The sequence below is a fragment of the Sinohyriopsis cumingii genome, chromosome 10, assembly GCF_028554795.1.
Source record: "Sinohyriopsis cumingii isolate HCF-2022 chromosome 10, ASM2855479v2, whole genome shotgun sequence".
Taxonomy (NCBI): Eukaryota; Metazoa; Mollusca; class Bivalvia; order Unionida; family Unionidae; genus Sinohyriopsis; species Sinohyriopsis cumingii.
Genome location: NC_142970.1, coordinates 47,097,999 through 47,118,760, shown reverse-complemented (window position 1 = coordinate 47,118,760; position 20,762 = coordinate 47,097,999). Strand labels below are relative to the sequence as shown.

The 20,762-nt window shown below is 35.6% G+C and overlaps 1 protein-coding gene across 3 annotated transcripts in view; it reads left to right on the top strand.

Annotated features, from left to right (window-relative positions):
* Window positions 1-20,762, top strand: part of LOC149789990 (uncharacterized) — an 84,743-nt gene that overhangs the window by 16,463 nt on the left and 47,518 nt on the right. For all 3 annotated transcript variants that reach the window (XM_089972079.1, XM_089972078.1, XM_089972077.1), the window contains exons 7-13: window positions 2,712-2,870; window positions 6,494-6,552; window positions 12,838-12,917; window positions 16,359-16,473; window positions 17,279-17,344; window positions 19,864-20,003; window positions 20,365-20,456. In XM_089972079.1, coding sequence (XP_089828205.1) covers window positions 2,712-2,870; window positions 6,494-6,552; window positions 12,838-12,917; window positions 16,359-16,473; window positions 17,279-17,344; window positions 19,864-20,003; window positions 20,365-20,456 — 711 coding nt within the window. The remainder of the gene's footprint in view (window positions 1-2,711; window positions 2,871-6,493; window positions 6,553-12,837; window positions 12,918-16,358; window positions 16,474-17,278; window positions 17,345-19,863; window positions 20,004-20,364; window positions 20,457-20,762) is intronic.

Genomic DNA, 20,762 nt, shown 5'->3' with positions numbered 1-20,762 from the left:
GACTGAAATTTGTCACTTGGAACATGAATGAAATTTGGAAATAGAGGACTAGTTGTGCATATGAATATCTAGTTACAGACTTTCTCTTTTATTTTAGAGTTTAGTGTTACTTTTTCTGTGTTTATCGTGGTTTAAAATGTCAGTTACTGAATCACACAGCAAATAAAGCCTGAATGGCATTGTATAAGTTGTGAGTTGGCAGTGGACAGTTTATCCCATGATAACCTCAGAAAAACAACATTAAGCTCTTGTAATTGCAATTCTTTATAATTTTATTAATTTGTTACTCTTATTTTATTTTTTTAAGATATTTCTATCAGTTTTAGAGCCTTATTTAAACGTATGAATTCTTGTTGATGGTTGCTGCTACATAGCTATTTATAAAACAGGAGATTCTCCATCTGCAATGTATTATCTGTGTCAGCATGAAAAAAACATTCTACCAATTATAGGCAATCCAAGGTTTTGAACATTCCACAGCGTGGTCTTAATATTTTATCTAAATTGGCGTATGTGATATGAGTAGAAGTTTAATATACCAAGCAGAGGATTTGTTGTGTTGTTTGACACACGAATGACTCATGGATTTGATGCTCTCATGTGACTTGGCTAAATCATTATTGTCTGGACACAAGAGTGACCAATTTTCATTTCTTAAAATTTATTTTTGTGTTCATTAACAGTTTAGGCTACCTACAGGGACCAATTAAAAATGAAATTAAGACTATTGATAATGGTTATAGTGATGGGGGTTCAATAGTCAAACAGTGCAAGACATCGTCCATGACATTTACAATGGGGGAGTAGTGGAATTTGTATCCCAACCCCCTCACATCATAACTGTCACGGTCAGCGTCTTACATTGTAGGACTGTGATTCCAGTCGTTATAATGCAAATCTTTGACTCCCCATCCCAATCCCTATATCTATTTGCCTGTTGTTTTAAATTCATTTCTAATGAGCTGAAGTGAAAGTACTGTGTAACATAGCCCCAATGTTATTATTGACAGATCTTGAGTTTCCCATATGTTTTCTCAAATCTAATCAAAGAATGAATTATTTATCTTCAGAAAAATTATACAGATTTGTTATTTAATTCAATCAAATCAATTTATTAAATTTTGAAAATAAAATATAAACCCACCGTTTTTATTTCATTTTAAAGGCATGCAGTGTGTATGCCTTCCCATTCGGTGTTATATTAGTTTGGTCTGATCACATGGTTATGTTCTGACCAGTGGAAATCTGACCAGTGGAAATCTTCCCAACATTTATCAACTGATACAACTGCAATTATTATATATTATTTCTTTGTGGAAATGTAACAAGGAGAGGTATGATTAACTGTAGCAACTCACTTATTCCAGAAACAAGTGCTTGGAAGCCTTTAACCTGAGCCAGGTGCTGCTTTTCTTTTGATTTTGCAGTCAGTGTGTTAATGACTTCAAGTCAAATTTAGTGCTTGATACTTAGCCATGTAATTGATCAAATTACCTAAAGACATAATGCTAGTCGAGTGGTCTAAGCGCTGTCCATTATGGATCACTGCCATCTCACCTCTGTCTGCGCCGGTTCGAGTCTTGGACTCAGCCAGTGTGGGTATGTGAGAAAGCTTGCCAGTAGCTTCTCGTGGGTCGGTGGTTCTTTCCAAGGTTCTTCCTCCACCATTAATACTGGCCACCATGTATAGCCTATCTTATGCTGAAAAATGGCGTTAAACCCCACAACAACAACAACAACATCAACAACATAATGCTACATTATTGTACTTTGTAATTGTGAACTTTTAGCTCTACTGGTAATAGACCAGAAGAGCGTATTGGATTGTTTTTTGTACATCATTTAATGTATGTTGTCCATGCGTCTGTTAGTGTAAATTTGCTTCTCCTTCTAAGCTGCTTAAAGGATTGCCATTAAACTTATTCATTCCATGATCCAGCTGGTCCTCAGTGAAGATGCTACCACATGTGCATCCAATATGGCTGCCATTAGCAACCATCTTGTCAATCTTTTATCTCTACTCTTCATGAAAGGTCATATCAACATGGGTTTTTAGTAAAAAGAACTTATTTTGACATCTGCATCCAGTATGGCTACCATGTTGGCCTTCTTGAAAATCTAATTGCTACTCCTCCAAAATGGAAAATCATATTGACATGGGATTTTCGCCAGAAGACTTCTTATAATGTCTAATTGGACCTCTGTGAAAATGGGGCCAATCTGATTTAAGATTGGCCGTCATGAATATCTTATTGCTGCATCTGAATGGATGTACAATATGGAATTTTCACAATACGTCTTCTTATGATGTCTAGTTGGTCCTGAAAGAAAAGAATGGTGCTGATAAAACGTCCAGTACATCTACACAGTAACCATTTTGAAAATCTTGCCACCACTAACTTCTGCTCATTAGCAAGGAAACTTCAACCACAGGATTATATCAGTATGTTACACACATTTGTAAAAATGGCTGGCAGTGCACTGCAGCATCAGAATATTCATTTGTGTTTGGGAATACATGTTGATTTTAGAAAATGTTTATCTGTTTATGCTAATGAGAATTGTGTGTGTGTGTATGTGTGGATACAGTAGCATAACGTTTTGAAATTTAATAGTATTTGAGCAATTTGTTTGTCTTTATTATATGACTATATTCCCTGTCTACTTTTTTTTCTAATCTATTAACAAATTTGCCCTTCTTTCTGTTGTAGGACTGTAAGAAAACTTTGGACATCAAGGTCTTATTTTACACTTGCATCACAAATTACTATATGGGTCGTGATGCAGAAGATCAGCAGAAATGGGGACTGTGTCTTGCTTACTTCACTCTAGCCAAACAAAAGCTTGAAGAGTGCATGAAAATGGCAAAGGTAATTTGTGTATGCAAGTACACCATCATGGGTGGCATTTAGAATCAAAGTCAGAAGCAGTCATTAGTGGCAATACGCTTATTAGCCCAGAAGCACACAGTTGGGAATGGCATTAGGGACTGTTAACCTGGAAGTACTTCGTCAGCAGTGGCATTACAGATTATTAACCTGGAAACACACAGGGGTAGCATTAAGAATTATTAACCTGGAAATGCACATTCAGGAGTGGGATTAAGCATTATTAACCTGGAAATGCACATTCAGGAGTGGGATTAGGCATTATTAACCTGGAAATGCACATTCAGGAGTGGGATTAAGCATTATTAACCTAGAATCACACAGTAAGAGGTAGCGTTCATGATTATTAACCCAGAAGCAGACAGTCAAGGTGGCATTAAGGATTATTCATCTGGATTTAACCAGTACAGTCTGGACCCATATTATAATGTTGTTAGCATAGCTTGGTGGGTCCATTTCCAGGTTTTATGAGCCATTGACAACATTTAATTAGAAAATTTGGGAGGTTTATTTCAGCATTATAAGTACACCGTCTTTACTTGAGTGAAACATACATTTTATCTTCCTGAATTGAGAGAGCATCGTTACTACAGTCTATCTTTTTATGTTCTGACCCTTTAAAGAAAACTAAATTTTTGTCCCTTTCCCAAGATTGTAATGTCCCTTTCCCAGGACTGTAATGTCCCTTTTCCAAGACTGTAATGTCTCTTAACCCAAGACTGTAATATCCCTTTCCCAGGACTGTAATGCATATTGTGTCTGACTCATCTGTTTGTATTACAATGGATGATGAATACTCTTTCAGCATTGAGCTGTCATTGTATTCTTGATTAAAAATGCAAGCTTTCAAAAATATACTGGTTTTGATTCTATTTAAGATGTCGAATGCAGTGGAGCAGAAACTTGCCTGACTGCAGATGTCTGTTTGAAACGCTAACTATGGAATCTATAATAGATGGCTGGCTAGCACAAAACCATGCAGTCATTAAATATTTTTCAATTTGAATTCATTTTTAGTACTTCTTTGGACAAAAATATGAATTTGAACTGATTGATGGTGTGTCTGAAATGATGACAGTGCTTAATGCCATGCTGACAGTCACTTTAATGAATGAAGTATAGTTAAGTAAAGCTCTTTGTAAGTTTCTAAGGTGGCTGGTAAATCTTAGTTTCATTTTAGAATATATTTTGTAGTACCGTATGGTGACATTCTGGATGGATTCTAATAAAAATACAGTACCTTCACATTCTGTGGCTGATTCCAGTGTTTTCTCCAGGCTTTGCAATTACCTGAATCCTTGCTAAATTTAGGGAAGCACTCTTTAAAAATGAGAGTGCACTACAATTACACGCAATTTGTCCGGAGCATGATGACTCCAGAAAATGTTCACTTATATTAAGAAGGCTTTGTCAGATCATATAAGTATTAAGCAACTTTTTGCAATTGATCAGTAAAACAGTTTCATTGATTATCTTCTAAAAGCATGTTATCTACTGTGATTGCATTGGTTCTGTAATGGTGGACATGCAGTTTGCATTATTATGTGTTACTTTGGCTGGTCTAAATGTATTTCTGATGGATATGACATAGTGCTGTTTTGAAAACACATGATCACTAATGGATATGACATAGTGCTATTGTCAAAATGCATGATCAGTAATGGATATGACAGTCCTATTGTCAAAACACGTGATCACTAATGGATATGACAGTACTATTGTCAAAACATTTGATCATTAATGGATATGACAGCACTATTGTCAGAAAATGTGATCACTAATGATATAACATAGTGCTATTGTCAAAACACATTTAGTTCTAATGGATATGACATTGTGCTATTGTCAAAACACATTTAGTTCTAATGGATATGACAGTGATATTGTCAAGACACGTGATGATGAATATCATCACTAAGTTTTATATTCATTCATTGAATATTTGTCATTAAACTTGTACAAATGTTAAAACATATTTCCAGGGATATATTAATTGATAATATTTGCATATAAACCCCTTCCCCCTTCTAAATTAAATTCCTTCCTTATAAAGAATACTGGACAAATCAGTATCATTTGTGCTTTATTCGTGAATTGAATGTTGGATTCTAGAGTCATGAATACATACTTGTTGAAAATAGTTTGTGTCTGATGTATTTGATGTAATACTCACACCAACATCAATACATTAGGCATGCATGTTAGAATTTTAAAAAATCCTGATATTCTCTGTAGATTTTAGCACCTGCTTCCTTCTCTGAAAGCATGCAGGTATTGAGACAGTTGCACCATGGATAACTTTTATACGAGTTTTGAGCAAGAGAGGTGTGTCCACTTATTAATGCATGTGTGTGTATATTGTCAAATATGTAACACTTTTCTGATGGTTTTATCATAAGCAAATCATATGCAATATATAGGTAGCACTTCTCTAATGGTGTTATCATAAGCAAATCATATGCAATATATAGGTAGCACTTCTCTAATGGTGTTATCATAAGCATCAGTTGTTCAGTTTTGCATGTAGCTAAGTTTTATTGGTACCTTTGTATATACTGTCAGAAAACTTGATAGGTTTATTTATCTTGGAGGATACTACTCACTGTGTGTATAAATAGGTTGCAGTGACCAACTTTTCATGCTCCATAGAATGCATTAAGTATTTGCATTTAGATCAGTTTCACAGATACTTGTATTGATGGCCATAATACAAGATGGATTTATTCTTCCTGGAAGGTATTTATGACCTATGGTTAAAATATACCACTGTGACCTACTTTTTACACTTAGTTGATTATGAGCATTTTTTTTCAATTAGTTCATTTTCTCAGACACTTGTTTTTACAGTCATGAAACTTGGTGGTGGTATTTGTCTTGGAGGGTACTACTCACCACAGACAAAATTAGGTCACATTTAATTTACCTATATCTCATGTTTAAGTAAAAGCACTAAATTATTGCATTTAGTTCATTTTCTCAGAATCTTGAAAGTTATTGGGCATATTCATCTTGGAGGCTGCTGCTTACAGCAGGAAGAAGTTGATCACAGTGGCCTACTTTTCTTGCTCTAGCATACTTGAAAGGTTTTTGAGTTTTGCCATTGTATTGCAGGCAATACATAGCATTCTGAAGAATTCTTGTATGTGGAAAATGCATAAAGATTTGCATACATGATTGTACACATCTTCTTAGTTGAACAGTTGTCATCATACACAAAGCCATAAGTATGAACTGAAAATAATAGGTAAATAACATTTTTACAGTGTACTGAATCATCTACCCAGAAAGAATACACATGTGCTTGCATGCATTTCCAAACTTGTTTCAAGTGGTGACCAGATATATCTTTTTTGTTTCAAAAATTGTACTTTCTTTTTTTTTTTATTTCTATTCACCCACCACCTGTTGAAGTCATGAAGAGCCACTATATAAGTTAAACATTTAGGTAACCACTTGGTTTCACCTAAGAAATGGAAACAAAGTTTTTCTCTGCAAACTCAGTACTCATCTTCTATTAAAAATAGGCTACTGTTGAAATCCACTGTCTCTAAATCAGTCAGATTGTCTTTTATTAGTTTATATTTTTCTGTCAACTTTCTTTCCAGAGCGAATCTTCAGATTTTCAGGAAACTCTCCGATTCACAAATGATGTAGTGGTTGGAAAGTAAGTTAACCTGAAAAAATTTATGGTGTTAAACATGTGTCTGTGATGGCTTGTCCTGCTTTGTATTACATGGTTATTTTTTTAATATTGTTATTATTATTTTCATCATGATCATCATTATTTATCAGTACAACAGAATATTAATTATCAAGACTGATGGGTTGATATGAGACTTGTAGATAATTTGGATTTTTTCACATTTTTTTATGAGTTGTTTAATACCAGTATAAGTATTAATTGGATAATTAATGTGCATATCTTGTGGAATATGTTTAATTAAATGTTACCCTATTTTCTAGCAAGTTTCAGTTTATGTAAATCTGATCATCTGTGTTGAAAATAATTGCAATAGCAATCAAAGCACATTTATTCTTACAGTACTTGCCTATCCCAGTTTGTACCAATTTTAAATATGAAAAGCCTAAGTGATATAAAAAAATGCACGAAAGTTAGTCATTTCATTCATTCATTCATTTATTCATTCATTCATTTGAACCTAATTGTAGCTGGAGTGTCTCTAACACTGTCATGTTAAGAGGGTACAAACAGATCCATGGAAAGGGGTGTGTAAAGACTATAGTTGAATAAAGAGTTGGCATATAAGAGAATGTCCACTTGTGTAAAGTCAACACTTGTGTAAAGTCAATGTTTATTGTGCAGTTCAAAGTGACTTCATGAATATTGCATCATCAGTATGACATCCCTTGTAAACAACGTGTTATACAGCTATAAATTAAGAATTAGATTTAAGGTGATATACTGGTAACTGGATATAATTTTAATAATCACAGGAACAGTTCTGTGAAAGAAATCTTATTATAAGCAAAACGTTCTTGATACATTAGAAAATGAATCATGGTTGTTGTTGTTGTGTTTAATGCCATTTTTCAGCACAAGATAGGCTATACATGGTGGCCAGTATAACTGGTGGAGGAAGAACCCTGGAAAACCCCGGGAAGAACCACCGACCCACAAGAAGCTACTGGCAGGCTTTCTCATACCCACATTAGCCGAGTCTGAGACTCAAACCCACACAGACAGAGGTGAGATGGCAGGGATCCAGAACAGTGAGTGCTTTAGACCATTTCGCCACTCAGGACCCCATGAATCATGGTTTCCAATCTGTTGTAGATTGGCCATGCAAGCATTCTACATAGCTTCCTTCCCTTGTCCTACAGTGATTCACAGGTTCATGCCGCATGCAAAAAAATCATGAATTCCCCAATTCTCAGTTAGTTTAAATTTTCTCGTTAAGTGCTAGTCATGATGTCAGCTGTTGCCAAAACGGTCCGGTACTGCTAGTCGCAATATTAGTAGAACTATAGCCGATTGGTACAGTTGGCCAGGTAGCAAGCATTTTAGCGTATTTTAATCATTGTGTATAAGAGTAGTTTTACAAATTCTTTTGAAAGAAACCGGGGCCTAACTGAAGTTTTTCTCTGTGCATGCTCCACCAACACCGATTTGAATTACTGTTTGGCATCACATCTTTAAAGTGTCTTCACCACCAAGGAAAAAGAAATGTATTGCACAAAATGTGAAGTTTAGTTTGGAATATACCAAAAATTTGCTGTGCATTTTGCCATGAAATACCGATATACATCATGCTTTTTGCACACAGTGTGCCACAAATTTTAGCATTGGAAATGGTTAGGAAACTACATGACGATGGCTTTTTTGAGTGTTGGAACTTTTTAGATTGAAAGATTAGCATATATCATAATTTGCTTGAGTTGACAGTCTTCCGTGCATGCGCTGACACCACTAATCGTTCACCGTTTGACGTTTCATCTGATGGATTAATACACAAAAAGTGGAGTATGGATTGGAGTACACCAAAATTTGGCCTAGCATTCAGCCATCAAACATCAATGTTCATTATGCTTTTTGCATAGTAGTGTGCCACGAATTTTACAGTTGGGAGTGTGTACAAGGGCTGGAATTAATGCTTACAATTTACCTGTCATACATGTACCATGTAGAAATATTATTATATAGTACATATATGACAGATAAATTGAAAGCAGTGATACGAGCCCCTGTGGGCATGTGGCAGAACAACGTGAAGCAGCACACTGCTATAGCACCCACAGCATATTTCAATTTTGGAGTACTTTAAGCCACCTACTCAAGTCCCGCATGCTACCAATACTTAAGTATTGCTTGTGAGCTTTCTTGTTGAACGTAACCTGTCTTTCTCAGTTGGAGATCAGCAACAGTGACAGTGAAAGATTGTTCCCTATTGTGAGGAAAAATAAAACAAACTTAGGTGCTGAAAATTTGCAACAATTTTTGTCACTAAGATTAACAAGAAGCCTGAACTGTCTTGAAAACAAATTTACCATGGCTTGATTGAGGAAGTTCAAGACTGGCACAGCATTGTATCATGACAAATAGCGTGAAGTTTGTGTATATCAGTAAATTAGGCTGCAAATATACATGTAATCATTGTAAATAATATGTTTTTGTTTTATTTTGTGATTTTCATATAATGTAGTACTAACCATTGAAGTGGATGGAGTTAGTGTCATGATATAATTTTTCACTAATAGCATTCGAAATTCACTAATTGTTATCCCACTTTTCACTAATTGCAAGTCTGGAGGGTTGGCAGCTCTGTTTCTATATTAGGATCACAGTATGAGGTTAATGATTATGTCATCTTGGTGATCTCTCTTTATCGGGATCATGGTATGAGGTCAATATTTATATCAGTGATATTTTTGTCAGGATCACAGTATGAGGTCAATATTGATATCAGTGATCTTTCTTTGTCAGAATCATAGTATGAGGTCAATATTTATATCAGTGATATTTTTTGTCAGGATCACAGTATGAGGTCAATATTTATATCAGTGATCTTTGTCAGGATCACAGTATGAGGTCAATATTTATGTCAGTGATCTTTCTTTGTCAGAATCATAGTATGAGGTCAATATTTATATCAGTGATCTTTCTTTGTCAGGATCACACTATGAGGTCAATATTTATATCAATGATCTTTCTTTGTCAGGATCACAGTATGATGTCAATATTTATATCATATTTTCGATCTTTTTTGTTAGGATCACATTACGATGTCAATAATTATATCATATTGGTGAAATGAACACAACAGCATACACTTTTCTCATAGTATCTGATAAGAAGAATCAGTGATCTTCAACCAGTGCAAATTTGTTTAACTTCTTAATCATATGCTGTTGTGTTCAACCTGAGTGGTTGAGTTATCTAAAGCACTCTCCATTACGGATCACTGCCATCCCACCTCTGTCTACGTGGGTTCAAGTCTAGGATTCAGCCAATGTGGGTATGTGAGAAAGCTTGCCAGTAGCTTCCCATGAGTCTGCGGTTCTTCCCGGGTTCTTCCTCCACCATTAATACTATCTGCCATGCATAGCCTATCATGTGCTGAAAAATGGCATTAAACCCCAAAACAACAACAACATCTTATTCCTGCCTTAAAATGGATGGTATTATATCATGGCATTGTCCATCCATCTAGTAACTTTTGCTTGTCGGGCTATAATTTTGTCTTGATTGGAGAGATTTTGATAATTTTTTGCCAAAGTATTCTTTGTGAGTAGACACGGTGGCATGTACCATAGCCATGCCTGCAGGAAGAAGGTTTATGGGAAGGGAAAACTTAATTATTATACTTGCATTCATTTCATATTATCGCTTTGGAACCATTATCATATCTTGTATGAATGGTGTGTTGCATGCCAGAGCTGCACCCACTACCGTGATGTTATGGTAACAGTGTTGGAAAATGTAACTTGTGTTTGCATCGTTATTTGGAGAATAAGTTTTCAAAATCTTTAGATATTTCTATGAAACTTGAACCAATTATATATCATACCTAGGCAGTGGTTTACATACCAGTAGCCACACTTTCAGTTTCCAGGTCATGGTCATGCCAAAGGAAATGATAAATCTGTGACCTTGATCCATGTACATGTATAACATTTGAACCACAGAAGATACTTTAATGAAACTTTAGCCTGCTATTTGTTTTTCTTTGTCAGTATTTTGCTTATTCATTGATTTGCATTTGATCATTGCCAGAATCACAACAAAACAAAAGATAAAATAAGTCAAGAGACCTGTTTCCTTATCCAAGTTGTCTGACTGACTGACTCTTTGAGTTTATGTGATTTTCGCACTAATGTGCATGTATCGTGTTTTATGTCGGCATGGCTGGCTGTTTAATTAATCCAGGGGGAAGGAATTAGTACCTCATCCCCCAGCATTTATGTGTTCACCGAACACTTTGATTGTGCCATCAGATCATATGACTATTTAGTCTCTAACGACCTGAATGAAGGGCTGTGATGAGTGGGAATCAACCCAACACACACTCATGTTAAATGATGATGTTCAGTCTGCCACAACTGAGGAAGGGTGTCAGATAAAGTTGTATGTGATGCCAGTAGTTATTGGTCGCCACTAGGATGTCACATTGGGACACCAAGCTTAGGATGGGTGGAAATTGTTCTACATCTCCGTCCATGTACGAATGTCCGAGAGAGGCAGGAGAAGCAAGGAACTCGGCAAGCCGGCCATAGATATTGTGTCCTCCCAGAAAAGCCAACCCATACTTATTTTAAATCTAGTCCAGTTGATACTAATGGACGATAAAAAATTCCAATAATGTGTAAGCAACCTGTGCAATTAGATCAAATCCAACAAGTCTAAAAATCTTCCTACCTCTTAACAAATTTATATAATTCTAGTACATAGTGTACATAATAAATGCCCTAATTATTCCTATTTAACTAGTATGTCTAAGCAACATATGAAAAGTTTGGTCACTATTAGGTCGTAAAAGTTTTAAGTTTTGATGTGGCAGTCCAAAGGATCAATTTTGTGTAGATATTAGTTTTATCAAAATGGGATACCAAGCCAAAATGGTTCCCTAGATAAGAGGCAATATTGGAAGCCCTTAGAAGGGCTTTTTAAGCAAACGTTCCCTGTTGGTATTCTGCTTCTTTTCATTTATTCGCAGTCCTTCTTTCCTCTAAGTTCGGGGAAGTGGTAACTGTGAAGTGAAGAAATGTAGTAGGCTGCTTCCACAAGCTGCTGGACTGTGTAGTTTGTGTAGGCCTCTTGACAAAATTGGGAGAGAATTCTAACCCCATAGTGCCATTGTGCCAGTTGGGGTTTGAATATATCCAGGGAACGCCAGGCGAGATATTTTATTGCATTGATATAATGTCCTGCCTTTTTTATGTTGTCCATCGCTGGTCCCAGCCCCATCTCCTGGTATTGTGTTTCACTTGGGTCAGTCTCCTCCCCCACTTCCCATTTCTTGTTCTACATCCTAGCTCCTTCATCCTCTTCACCGCAAGAGGGAGATACCCACTGCTAAATTGGAAGTGGAAGTTTCTTCTTCACAGGAAAGTGCTTGCTTTTGTGCCTCTAATGTGCTGAGAAGTATTGAAGCAATTGCTTTGTTAGTTCAATTTTCTCAACCTGATGTTGTGATGTTTCTTCCGGAATGTGGTCTGTTGTTGTTTGGGCAGCCTTTTTCTCTATCCTGGCCCCTTTTGTTGCATTTGTAGGAGAGGTAGGCTGCTGGGGTTTGGTCAGTTGGTGAGTCGTAGGACTGGAGTGGCATGATAACTGGGTATGCTGTTCCTCCACCTGTTTCTGCTGACGCCTATTACGACTCCTGGGCCTTTTCTTAACTTCTGTGTCGTTTTCCCATATTAAGAGCAACGTTGTGCATTTTGCCTGTGCTGTTATATTCCATCTTATGGCTACTGCAAGACCAAGTTCTTGAAGTGTACAAAGTACTTGAGTTGGGATAATATCAGTCACTCGCTCCATTGATAAATTTTAGTGTTGCTCGCTGCTTCATTTGATGCAGACTCTCCAAGTTGTCGCTTTTTAACCGCAACAGATATTTTCATGAAACTTTACTCATGTCCACACCGTGCCATACAATAATCAAGGTAGGTCAGGGTCACTTATAGGGAATTAGTAATGAGGTGCACTCTACTGTTTGTGGTACTCAAGTTGAATACTCATTATACAATAATATAGACATTTGGTGAAGGGAACACTATTTTCAAAACTTTTTTATGTAATGACCCATGCTTGGGGCTCATATTTAACTAAGAGTAGTGTTAGAAAATGCATATCAATCCATACTTTTTTATGGTTTGGGATTGATTATACCCCTTACTGTGTGAAAATTTAATGCTTTCAACATTTCACCTACGAACATCATTAAGTCTGTTTTCGCAAATGTATTTTGTAACCTTTGTTGTATTTTGACAGGTATGATGCTGCCAAGAAAGATAATGACTTTGTTTACCATGATAAGATACCTGCTTTGGATTCCCTACCAGAGGTCAAAGGTAAACACCCGAATAAAGTCAGAGATACAGCACTCCCAGGTGGCTTATTATAACTTGATCACAAAGTGTGCATGGTCATAGATCAGATTTTATTAAGTGGAAATACAATTAAGACAGTCTTGCTGTAAGGTAGTAATGCTTCATGACTATCATGGACAACTTTATGAGGAAGTAATATTCTAATCATTCAGTTGTTGTTGTTGTTGTGGGGTTTAACGCCATTTTTCAGCACGATAGGCTATACATGGCGGCCAGTAGTAATGGTGGAGGAAGAACCCGGAAAACCCCGGAAAGAACCACCGATCCACGAGAAGCTACTTACAGGCTTTCTCACATGCCCACATTGGCTGAATCTTAGACTCGAACCGCCGCAGACAGAGGTGAGATGGCAGTGATCCGTAACGAAGAGCGCTTTAGACCACTCGGCCACTCGGGGCCCCTCATTCAGTTGTAAATGTAGTGGTCTTCAAAGGGAGTTGGGGGGGGATGATATCAGATACCATAGGATATAATTTCCACAAGGTTGAAAATGATGACAGATGCTTTAATTCCTGTAATAAAGGTAAAACATATGATGTCAGTGCTAATAATCCTTAGTCTGAGTATTTTTGGGGTAACATTCCTTCTAAAACTGAGGTTAAAGGTCATAAGTTTTACAAAGGTCAGTGATGGAAATCTTAAAAGAGCTGTCATTGGATTTGAATTTGTTTTAAAGTTCATCTCAATCTTACTATTTTACTATAGTTAAATTTGAAAATTTAAGGATATATTTATTATAATTTCCAACTTAAAATTGTACAACAAAGAAATGTGTTATCCAGCTGTCTGTAATGTCTTGTCATTTAGTTTAATTCTTGTTGATATAGTGTACTGCATATTTCATAGCTTTACTTAGTGAAAACCAGAAGAGCTTATGCAATGGCCCTCATTGTCCATCCAGCATCAAGCATCTGTTATCTGCAATCAAAGCTATGTCATCACTATGCCTTCTAAACTACTAAATGAAAATAGTATCCCTCTGACTTTTAATATGGCCATGATGGCAGCCATCTTGAAAATATTGTTATCTGATATCTTCATGATATCTTCATGAACAAATTGGTGTATCCGCCTTTTTTTGCGAAATTCGTTTTGGTAAGTGGCAGATGTAGTGCTCTTCAAGTGGGGAGGGGTTACCCTAGTATCAGATGCCAAGGGACATGATTCCCATAAGGTTGAAAATGATGATATAGTCTTTAATTCCTGTAATAAAGGTAAAATGTATGAGGTTGGTACTAAAAAAGCATTATTCTAAGTATTTGTGGGCTAACAACCCTTCTAATATTGAGGTTAATAGTCATAATGCATTAACATGTACACATGAACACAGATTTTGACATTCGTCTCTTTTTTAGGCGGGGCTGCATCAGTGATCTTTCTTTGTCAAAGCCTGATTTCATGGACAGAGGTCTTGTCTTGGTTTGTTTTATCTTTAATGGGTTGTGAATATGACAACACAAATAAATATAAATGGATTTTATCAAACCCAGTTGTGGATTTATCTGCAGAATACCTTAAATTAGTGCCAGTTCAGTTGTCATAATTTGTGTATTTGATCTACAGTGTGCTGTGATAAAGCAGTTCAGAAGAGTATCATAGATTTTAGCAAATCCTAGTATGTAAGTAAAACTGAGCTGTGTCCATGACATCAGTTCTAAATTTAAAAGCTTTGACAAAGATATTTTGCTGCACTTGTTATGTGAACAAAATAACTTGCTTGTTAAAGAAAGTTTTAATAGTAGTAATAATTACTTGCTGTTATTGCTGTGCTGTCTTGCATTTTAACATTAGGTCATAGTCTGTGGTGAATATTTCACCATCAAACTGGTAATTGGAAGTCTTGAGCAAAAACAACACAATCCAAGTCTGATTACTTAAACATTTCCATCATTTAGAACATCATTCTTTTTTTTTCTTGGACTTGATGTGGAAATCAGGTGACTTTGGATGCCCAAGAATTTTCAGAATTCTAGGGGCATTTTGGCATAATTGCCACCAATCACATAATTATCCACTTTTTAATTGACAGTTTTGCCCCAGTAATTTTCCTGTATCTCTATCTGTATTGCTAATTTTCAAGACTGGCCAGTAGCTTCTCGAGGGTCGGTGGTTCTTTCCAAGGATTTCCCAGGTTCTTCCTCCACCATTAATACTGGCCGCCATGTATAGCCTATCATGTGCTGAAAAATGGCGTTAAACCCTACAACAACAACAACAACAACAAGACTGGCAGAGACCTAGTAAGCCATGTTTTGATTTCCCATGTAGGAAAATGAATTGGGTTGACAGTACATATCCCTGTGTTCATTTGGTGCTTGGCTACTCCAGCATTTCTGTTTGATTAAAGGGGAAAAGGAATGGACAATTTTATCTTTTTTCTCCAGGGTACCTCTGATATTTTGATAGCCACTATTTTCAGGTGGATTGTTTTATAAAAAGTGATTATCAATCTCACACTGGGAAGATGTCTTTCATGAAAATCAGAGCCAATGAGGTTAGAGTTATTGCTATGTCTTGGGGCCCTTTTTAATTGTTTTCTTACCCAAATGTCATGAACGCCACCTTTTGGCAGTCTCACTCCACCTTCTGCTCTACCTTCCAGTCAGCCTCACACTAGAGTGATGATGTCTGTACATTAGGTCCAGATGTATCAACGTCAACCCAACAAGTTAAGTCATCTTGCACTCTATTTCACTCTTTAGACCCTTAGCCTGCCTGGCAGTTTCAGCAATGTAATAATAGCATATATATATATATATATATATATATATATATATATATATATATATATATATATATATATATATATATATAAAATTTTCCCCATGGGTGTGGGGTTGGTGAGTAAACTTATTTTAATTATGTAATGCATCCCTGCTATTTTTATTGCATTCCCTTCTCCTTCTTGTTCTAATGTCCTTCTGTCTTAGTCTATGTCAGAGAAGGGCTATATTCTAATATTCAAAATGATGAAAATAGCTAAGGAATCAGACTGGGATTATGTCATTTTTTGTTCTAAACCTTCACTTACTAATTGGAGGAGGGACTAGTACCGCGAAAAGAGATAGCATTGCAATAATAGCAAGTAAGTATTACATAGAATTTATTAGCTCTCCCCCTCTCACAAAAAAGTACATATTCTTTACCAAATTTGGTATGTTTGAATTTATAAAGAATAGTTTAGATGATTTCATTAGCACTTATTTTCACAAATAAGAATTTTATGAATGGAGGGATTAGATGGTATTCTCACGAGTTTCTATATATTCATTTCACCAGTAGAGCATATGTCACTTGAAAGGCTTGTAGTTTTTTTATCTTAAGGTAATAAGCATTGGAAATAATAGATATTTAAAAAGATTGGAAAAAATTGTAAAGTTGTATTATTTTTCTTTCATTTAGGGGCATCACTTGTGAAAGGGATTCCTTTTAACCCGAATGACCCAGAGATTTCAGGGCCAGACATCTTCCAAAAACTGGTGCCCATGTCAGCTCATGAGGCTGCATCACTGTACAGGTTAATAAAACTTTGCATTGTTCTTCTGATGACACACAAAGAGAAGAAAGATTCTCCATCACTACATTACATGTGTAAAACAAAAATGATGGCTTTCATAATTAACTTTTTTGATATGAAAGTTATAGAAACGTTGCTTTACATATACTGTGCAGGTATATTTAAGTAATTTTCTTGATCTTTTATTCAATAACATTAAAACAGATGCAAATAATAATAATAATAATAATAATAAAGACTTTATTTAGAGAAGGTAACTCAGTTAGTTACAGAACTAATCTACCTTGAGGCCTTCTATCTGTTATGTACAATATATACAGTATATACAACATGATGTGAAGAGTCTGGCTTGACACTAAATAATTAAGTAATTTTAAAATTCAAAGTATCAAGCCTGGAACACATTCACAGGCATCAGTGAAAACATAAACATATATAAAATATAAAATATAATCCTGCATTGAAATATTCAGCTATGAAAATGATGTAAAATTACAGAAAAGCAGATGGTATTTTTTGTACTAGAACTGTTCAATTTTCTAAAGATTTCATCCATTTAAGACATTGATTGTGAAAAGATGAAATGCTAGGAGCCTGCCTTATGTCACTGGGAATGTTGTTCCATACCAGTGGACCAGTATATCGAAAACTTTTTTTAAACAATTCCTTTTTTATTATTTCTCTGGAAGACTTTGAGATGCACAGTTAGCATAACTTTTTTCATAACTGCAGTCTTTTAGAATATTTGTTAAAATAATTTTAATTGACCTTTTATGGTTTTTATGTAATGTCATGTTGATTTCAGTGAGGAAAAGGCAAAGCTTTTGAGAAAAACTTTAGCAGAAATAGAAGAGAAAAATGAGCACCTCACGTAAGTTTACAGTTTCTTTGTTTTCTTATTGATGTATTTTTAAATTTCATCAGATGAATTATATATATATATATATATATATATATATATATATAGAGAGAGAGAGAGAGAGAGAGAGAGAGAGAGAGAGATGATAAATTTTGTTTAGCAGATGAGTGACAAGCAGGGAACAAATGAGTTCTTGATCTATGACACAAGTCAATATCAAGACGTGTGTATTACTAACATGTTATATTTTGATTATTGCTTCAGTATTATTTGTGAAAAGTATTCACGTCTGCTTCATATTCAGATGACAAAATGTTTCCATTTTATTATAATTCATGTCTCCACTTTTCATTCATATGTTGATGACCTAGTTAGATTTTCAGGTCACTACAACAAATGTGGGACCTCTTTCTGACAAAGTGATCGACATCATTGTGACAAGGTGGAACCACAAATTGCCGACCTTCCATCTCTCCATTTGAGATCTGGGCCATTCATGCCCAGTCAGTCAGCTAGTAGGGGATGTGGGCTAATGCCTTCCCCCCCATGATCATGATTCTAAAGCTAATTCAGAAGGTGAGGTGCCAGAATTGTTGAAACATTCCATTTGCTCTTTTGCAAAAGTCCCAGGTGAATGATAGGCTGGGTTGTATAACTGACATTCCCAGATTGTGGTAACACAAGCAACTGAAGTTGCTGGTATTTCATCCATGACTGGAAAAGGCCGTTCTTCATGCCTGTCTCTTGTCCAGAGAACCTTGCATGAGTAGCAGTTTGGACATGGAGAGGATCTCAACAACTGTAAGGCCCTCCAACTTTGAAGGTATACATGGGGAAATGGTGCAATTTATTGACTTGTGTCAGGACCACTAACTCGCATCCTTTTTGCCTTGGCTTGCTTCTTCTTATCATTTTTTGTTAGGAGAAGCTAGCCCTTTTACTGTCAAGAAATATCATTTCAGACATCATGGGAAAGAAGATGTTGGTACCAACAAGAATCTTTACAACCAGTCGTCAAAGTTTGACTAGTCATGATGTTTCCCAGACGGAACCTCACCTGGTTCTTGATGTAGAACAATTCACCTCAGTTTGTTTGTTTCCCAGTCTTGGGCATTTCTGTAACTGATATCTTATAGCTATAGCTTCATATTGCATGGTGGGAGAGCTGCATGTCTAAATATTACATCCAGATTATCTCCACAGTTCAATATTTATGCAATGTGGTTTCAATTAAGTGGACATGTTGCCATCCTCAGGCAGTCAGAAAGTAATTTTATTCACCCTCTCTCTTCAATTAATCTATCAAGAGAGGCAAATCTGCAATATTTGATTTACACAGAGAATTACTTTGTATGCTTCAAAAGACTTTTCCTGATTGTTAAGCTGAAAAGCATGACATTATCCCTAATCACTGGACACATGACTCTGTAAGATATATCAGAAGATCATGAAGATTTCTGCTCATTAAATTTGAGCTATTTTAACAAAACTCGCATTCAGACTTGCAGTGTTTCCATTTTGAAAAATAGTGGAATCATTTGAATGGCAAGCAGGGTCTTCATTCTCCAGCATGTATGAGATACGGCACTACAAAGGCAAGAGTTGAACCTTATTAGGCCCCTGATGGCTGCCAGGACATTGTTAGAAAAATCAGCCTGAAATAGTCTGAGGTACAGAATATTTAGCCGTTATTAAAGTAGGGAAAAACTAATTTTGCCAGACTATACAATACCAGGATCTGAAAGTGCAATGAATAAATTACAAAATATATAAGAAGTAATAAAAAAAAATTATTTAGCTAATTTTGTTTTTACAATTTACCTTTAAAGACCATGAGTTGAAAATGACCAAGCGGAGATAGCAGTTTTTTGATACATGCACATCTGAAGTAAGGCCAATCTGTATACTCTGTTACCCAAATTACACCCATCAATAATACACCAAGATAAAGGGAATTAAAAGTTCTTTTAACAATACCTAACATATACAAGTTTTTTTTTTAAATATTCAGAATAACCAGTGAGGAAATACTTGAAAATTCCTTTCTTTAAAAATGTAACCTTAAGCAAACAACAGAATTGTAGAACACCACCAGTGAGCACAAATGCATGATCCTCTGTAAGTAAGTTTTGGTGGTAGTATGAATCAGTTATATGTGTAGTATGTTTTTCACATTTGAATCAGTCGTGTTGGAACCATGCTATGTCATTTTCCTATGAAGTCATTGACTTTTCATATTTTTCTCACCATATAAATGAAAAAAAGTTGTACTGGATTGTAGAATGAATGTGTACAATGCATGATTTTTGTTTGTTAAAGCTACAGCAATATTGGTTATCAGCCATTTGTTGATTTTCACCCCTTTTTCTTGATTTGAGGTGAGAGAATAATGATTGTCATATCTATACCTAATAAAGATGACTGCAATGTGGATGGAATTTGTAAGCAGGGAATCTTTCATTCTGACCACTTTGGTGGGATTTCAGAATCTAAACAGTACATGAAATCATTTTTATTATTCTCTTTTTCAGACGCTATCTCTCTTCTCTCCAGTTGGATAGCTCTAAACTGAACCCTGAACCAGAGCGATTGCCCCAGCAACTCCTGGAGAAGTGTGCAGCAATTAGTGTTAGACCCAATGCTATTAAAGACCTAATTGATGCCATGGGAGGTCAGTGACATTCAAAATGGACATTTCTTAACTCTTAAGATCATCTGTCACCTGTTTTAAAAATTTTGATCTAGCCAATTCATAAAAGTAGAACATATTCTCTACAAAAATCATGTACATTGTGAGACTAGGATATTGGGATGGCTGTTGTAGGTACTCTGTGCCCAGTTCTGTTATTCGATTGGTGGATGACAAATGTGCTGTTTTTCACTTATGTACAAATGGGATTGAATCATTATCTTATTTAATTGTACATGTAATGGATAAATTAAACATCCAAATGTATCATTTAATGATATACTTATCATTTTAATTTAAGTGCAGAAGTATGTTATAACCAGAATAAATGTTTTTTTTCCAGCTGTGTCTAATGTAGCAACTGAAGTTGATCTAGGAATTAAAGAGATAAAACAAATGTTGGCAGAAGAGGAGGAGAAAGAGACTGAATTTCAGGTTTGTCTTTATAAATTTGATGACTTCTTATAAATATACAGAAAAAGGAAATGTTTTCTTTCAGAAATATTTTAATTTATTTTATTGGATGGTCCTGTCCCATGAATCAGTCCTGTAAAAGGTCTGGTTTTTCGGGTTTTCCTGTAATTATGATATGCACCTTTTGAGTTATATTCCATCTTCTACATAATATTAGAAATTATAAACCTCATTTCATACTTTATTATCTAGCCCACATTGGTAGAAGTTTATCATACCAGTCTCATTTTGCATTCATATATCAGTCCATGCATCCATCCACCACCT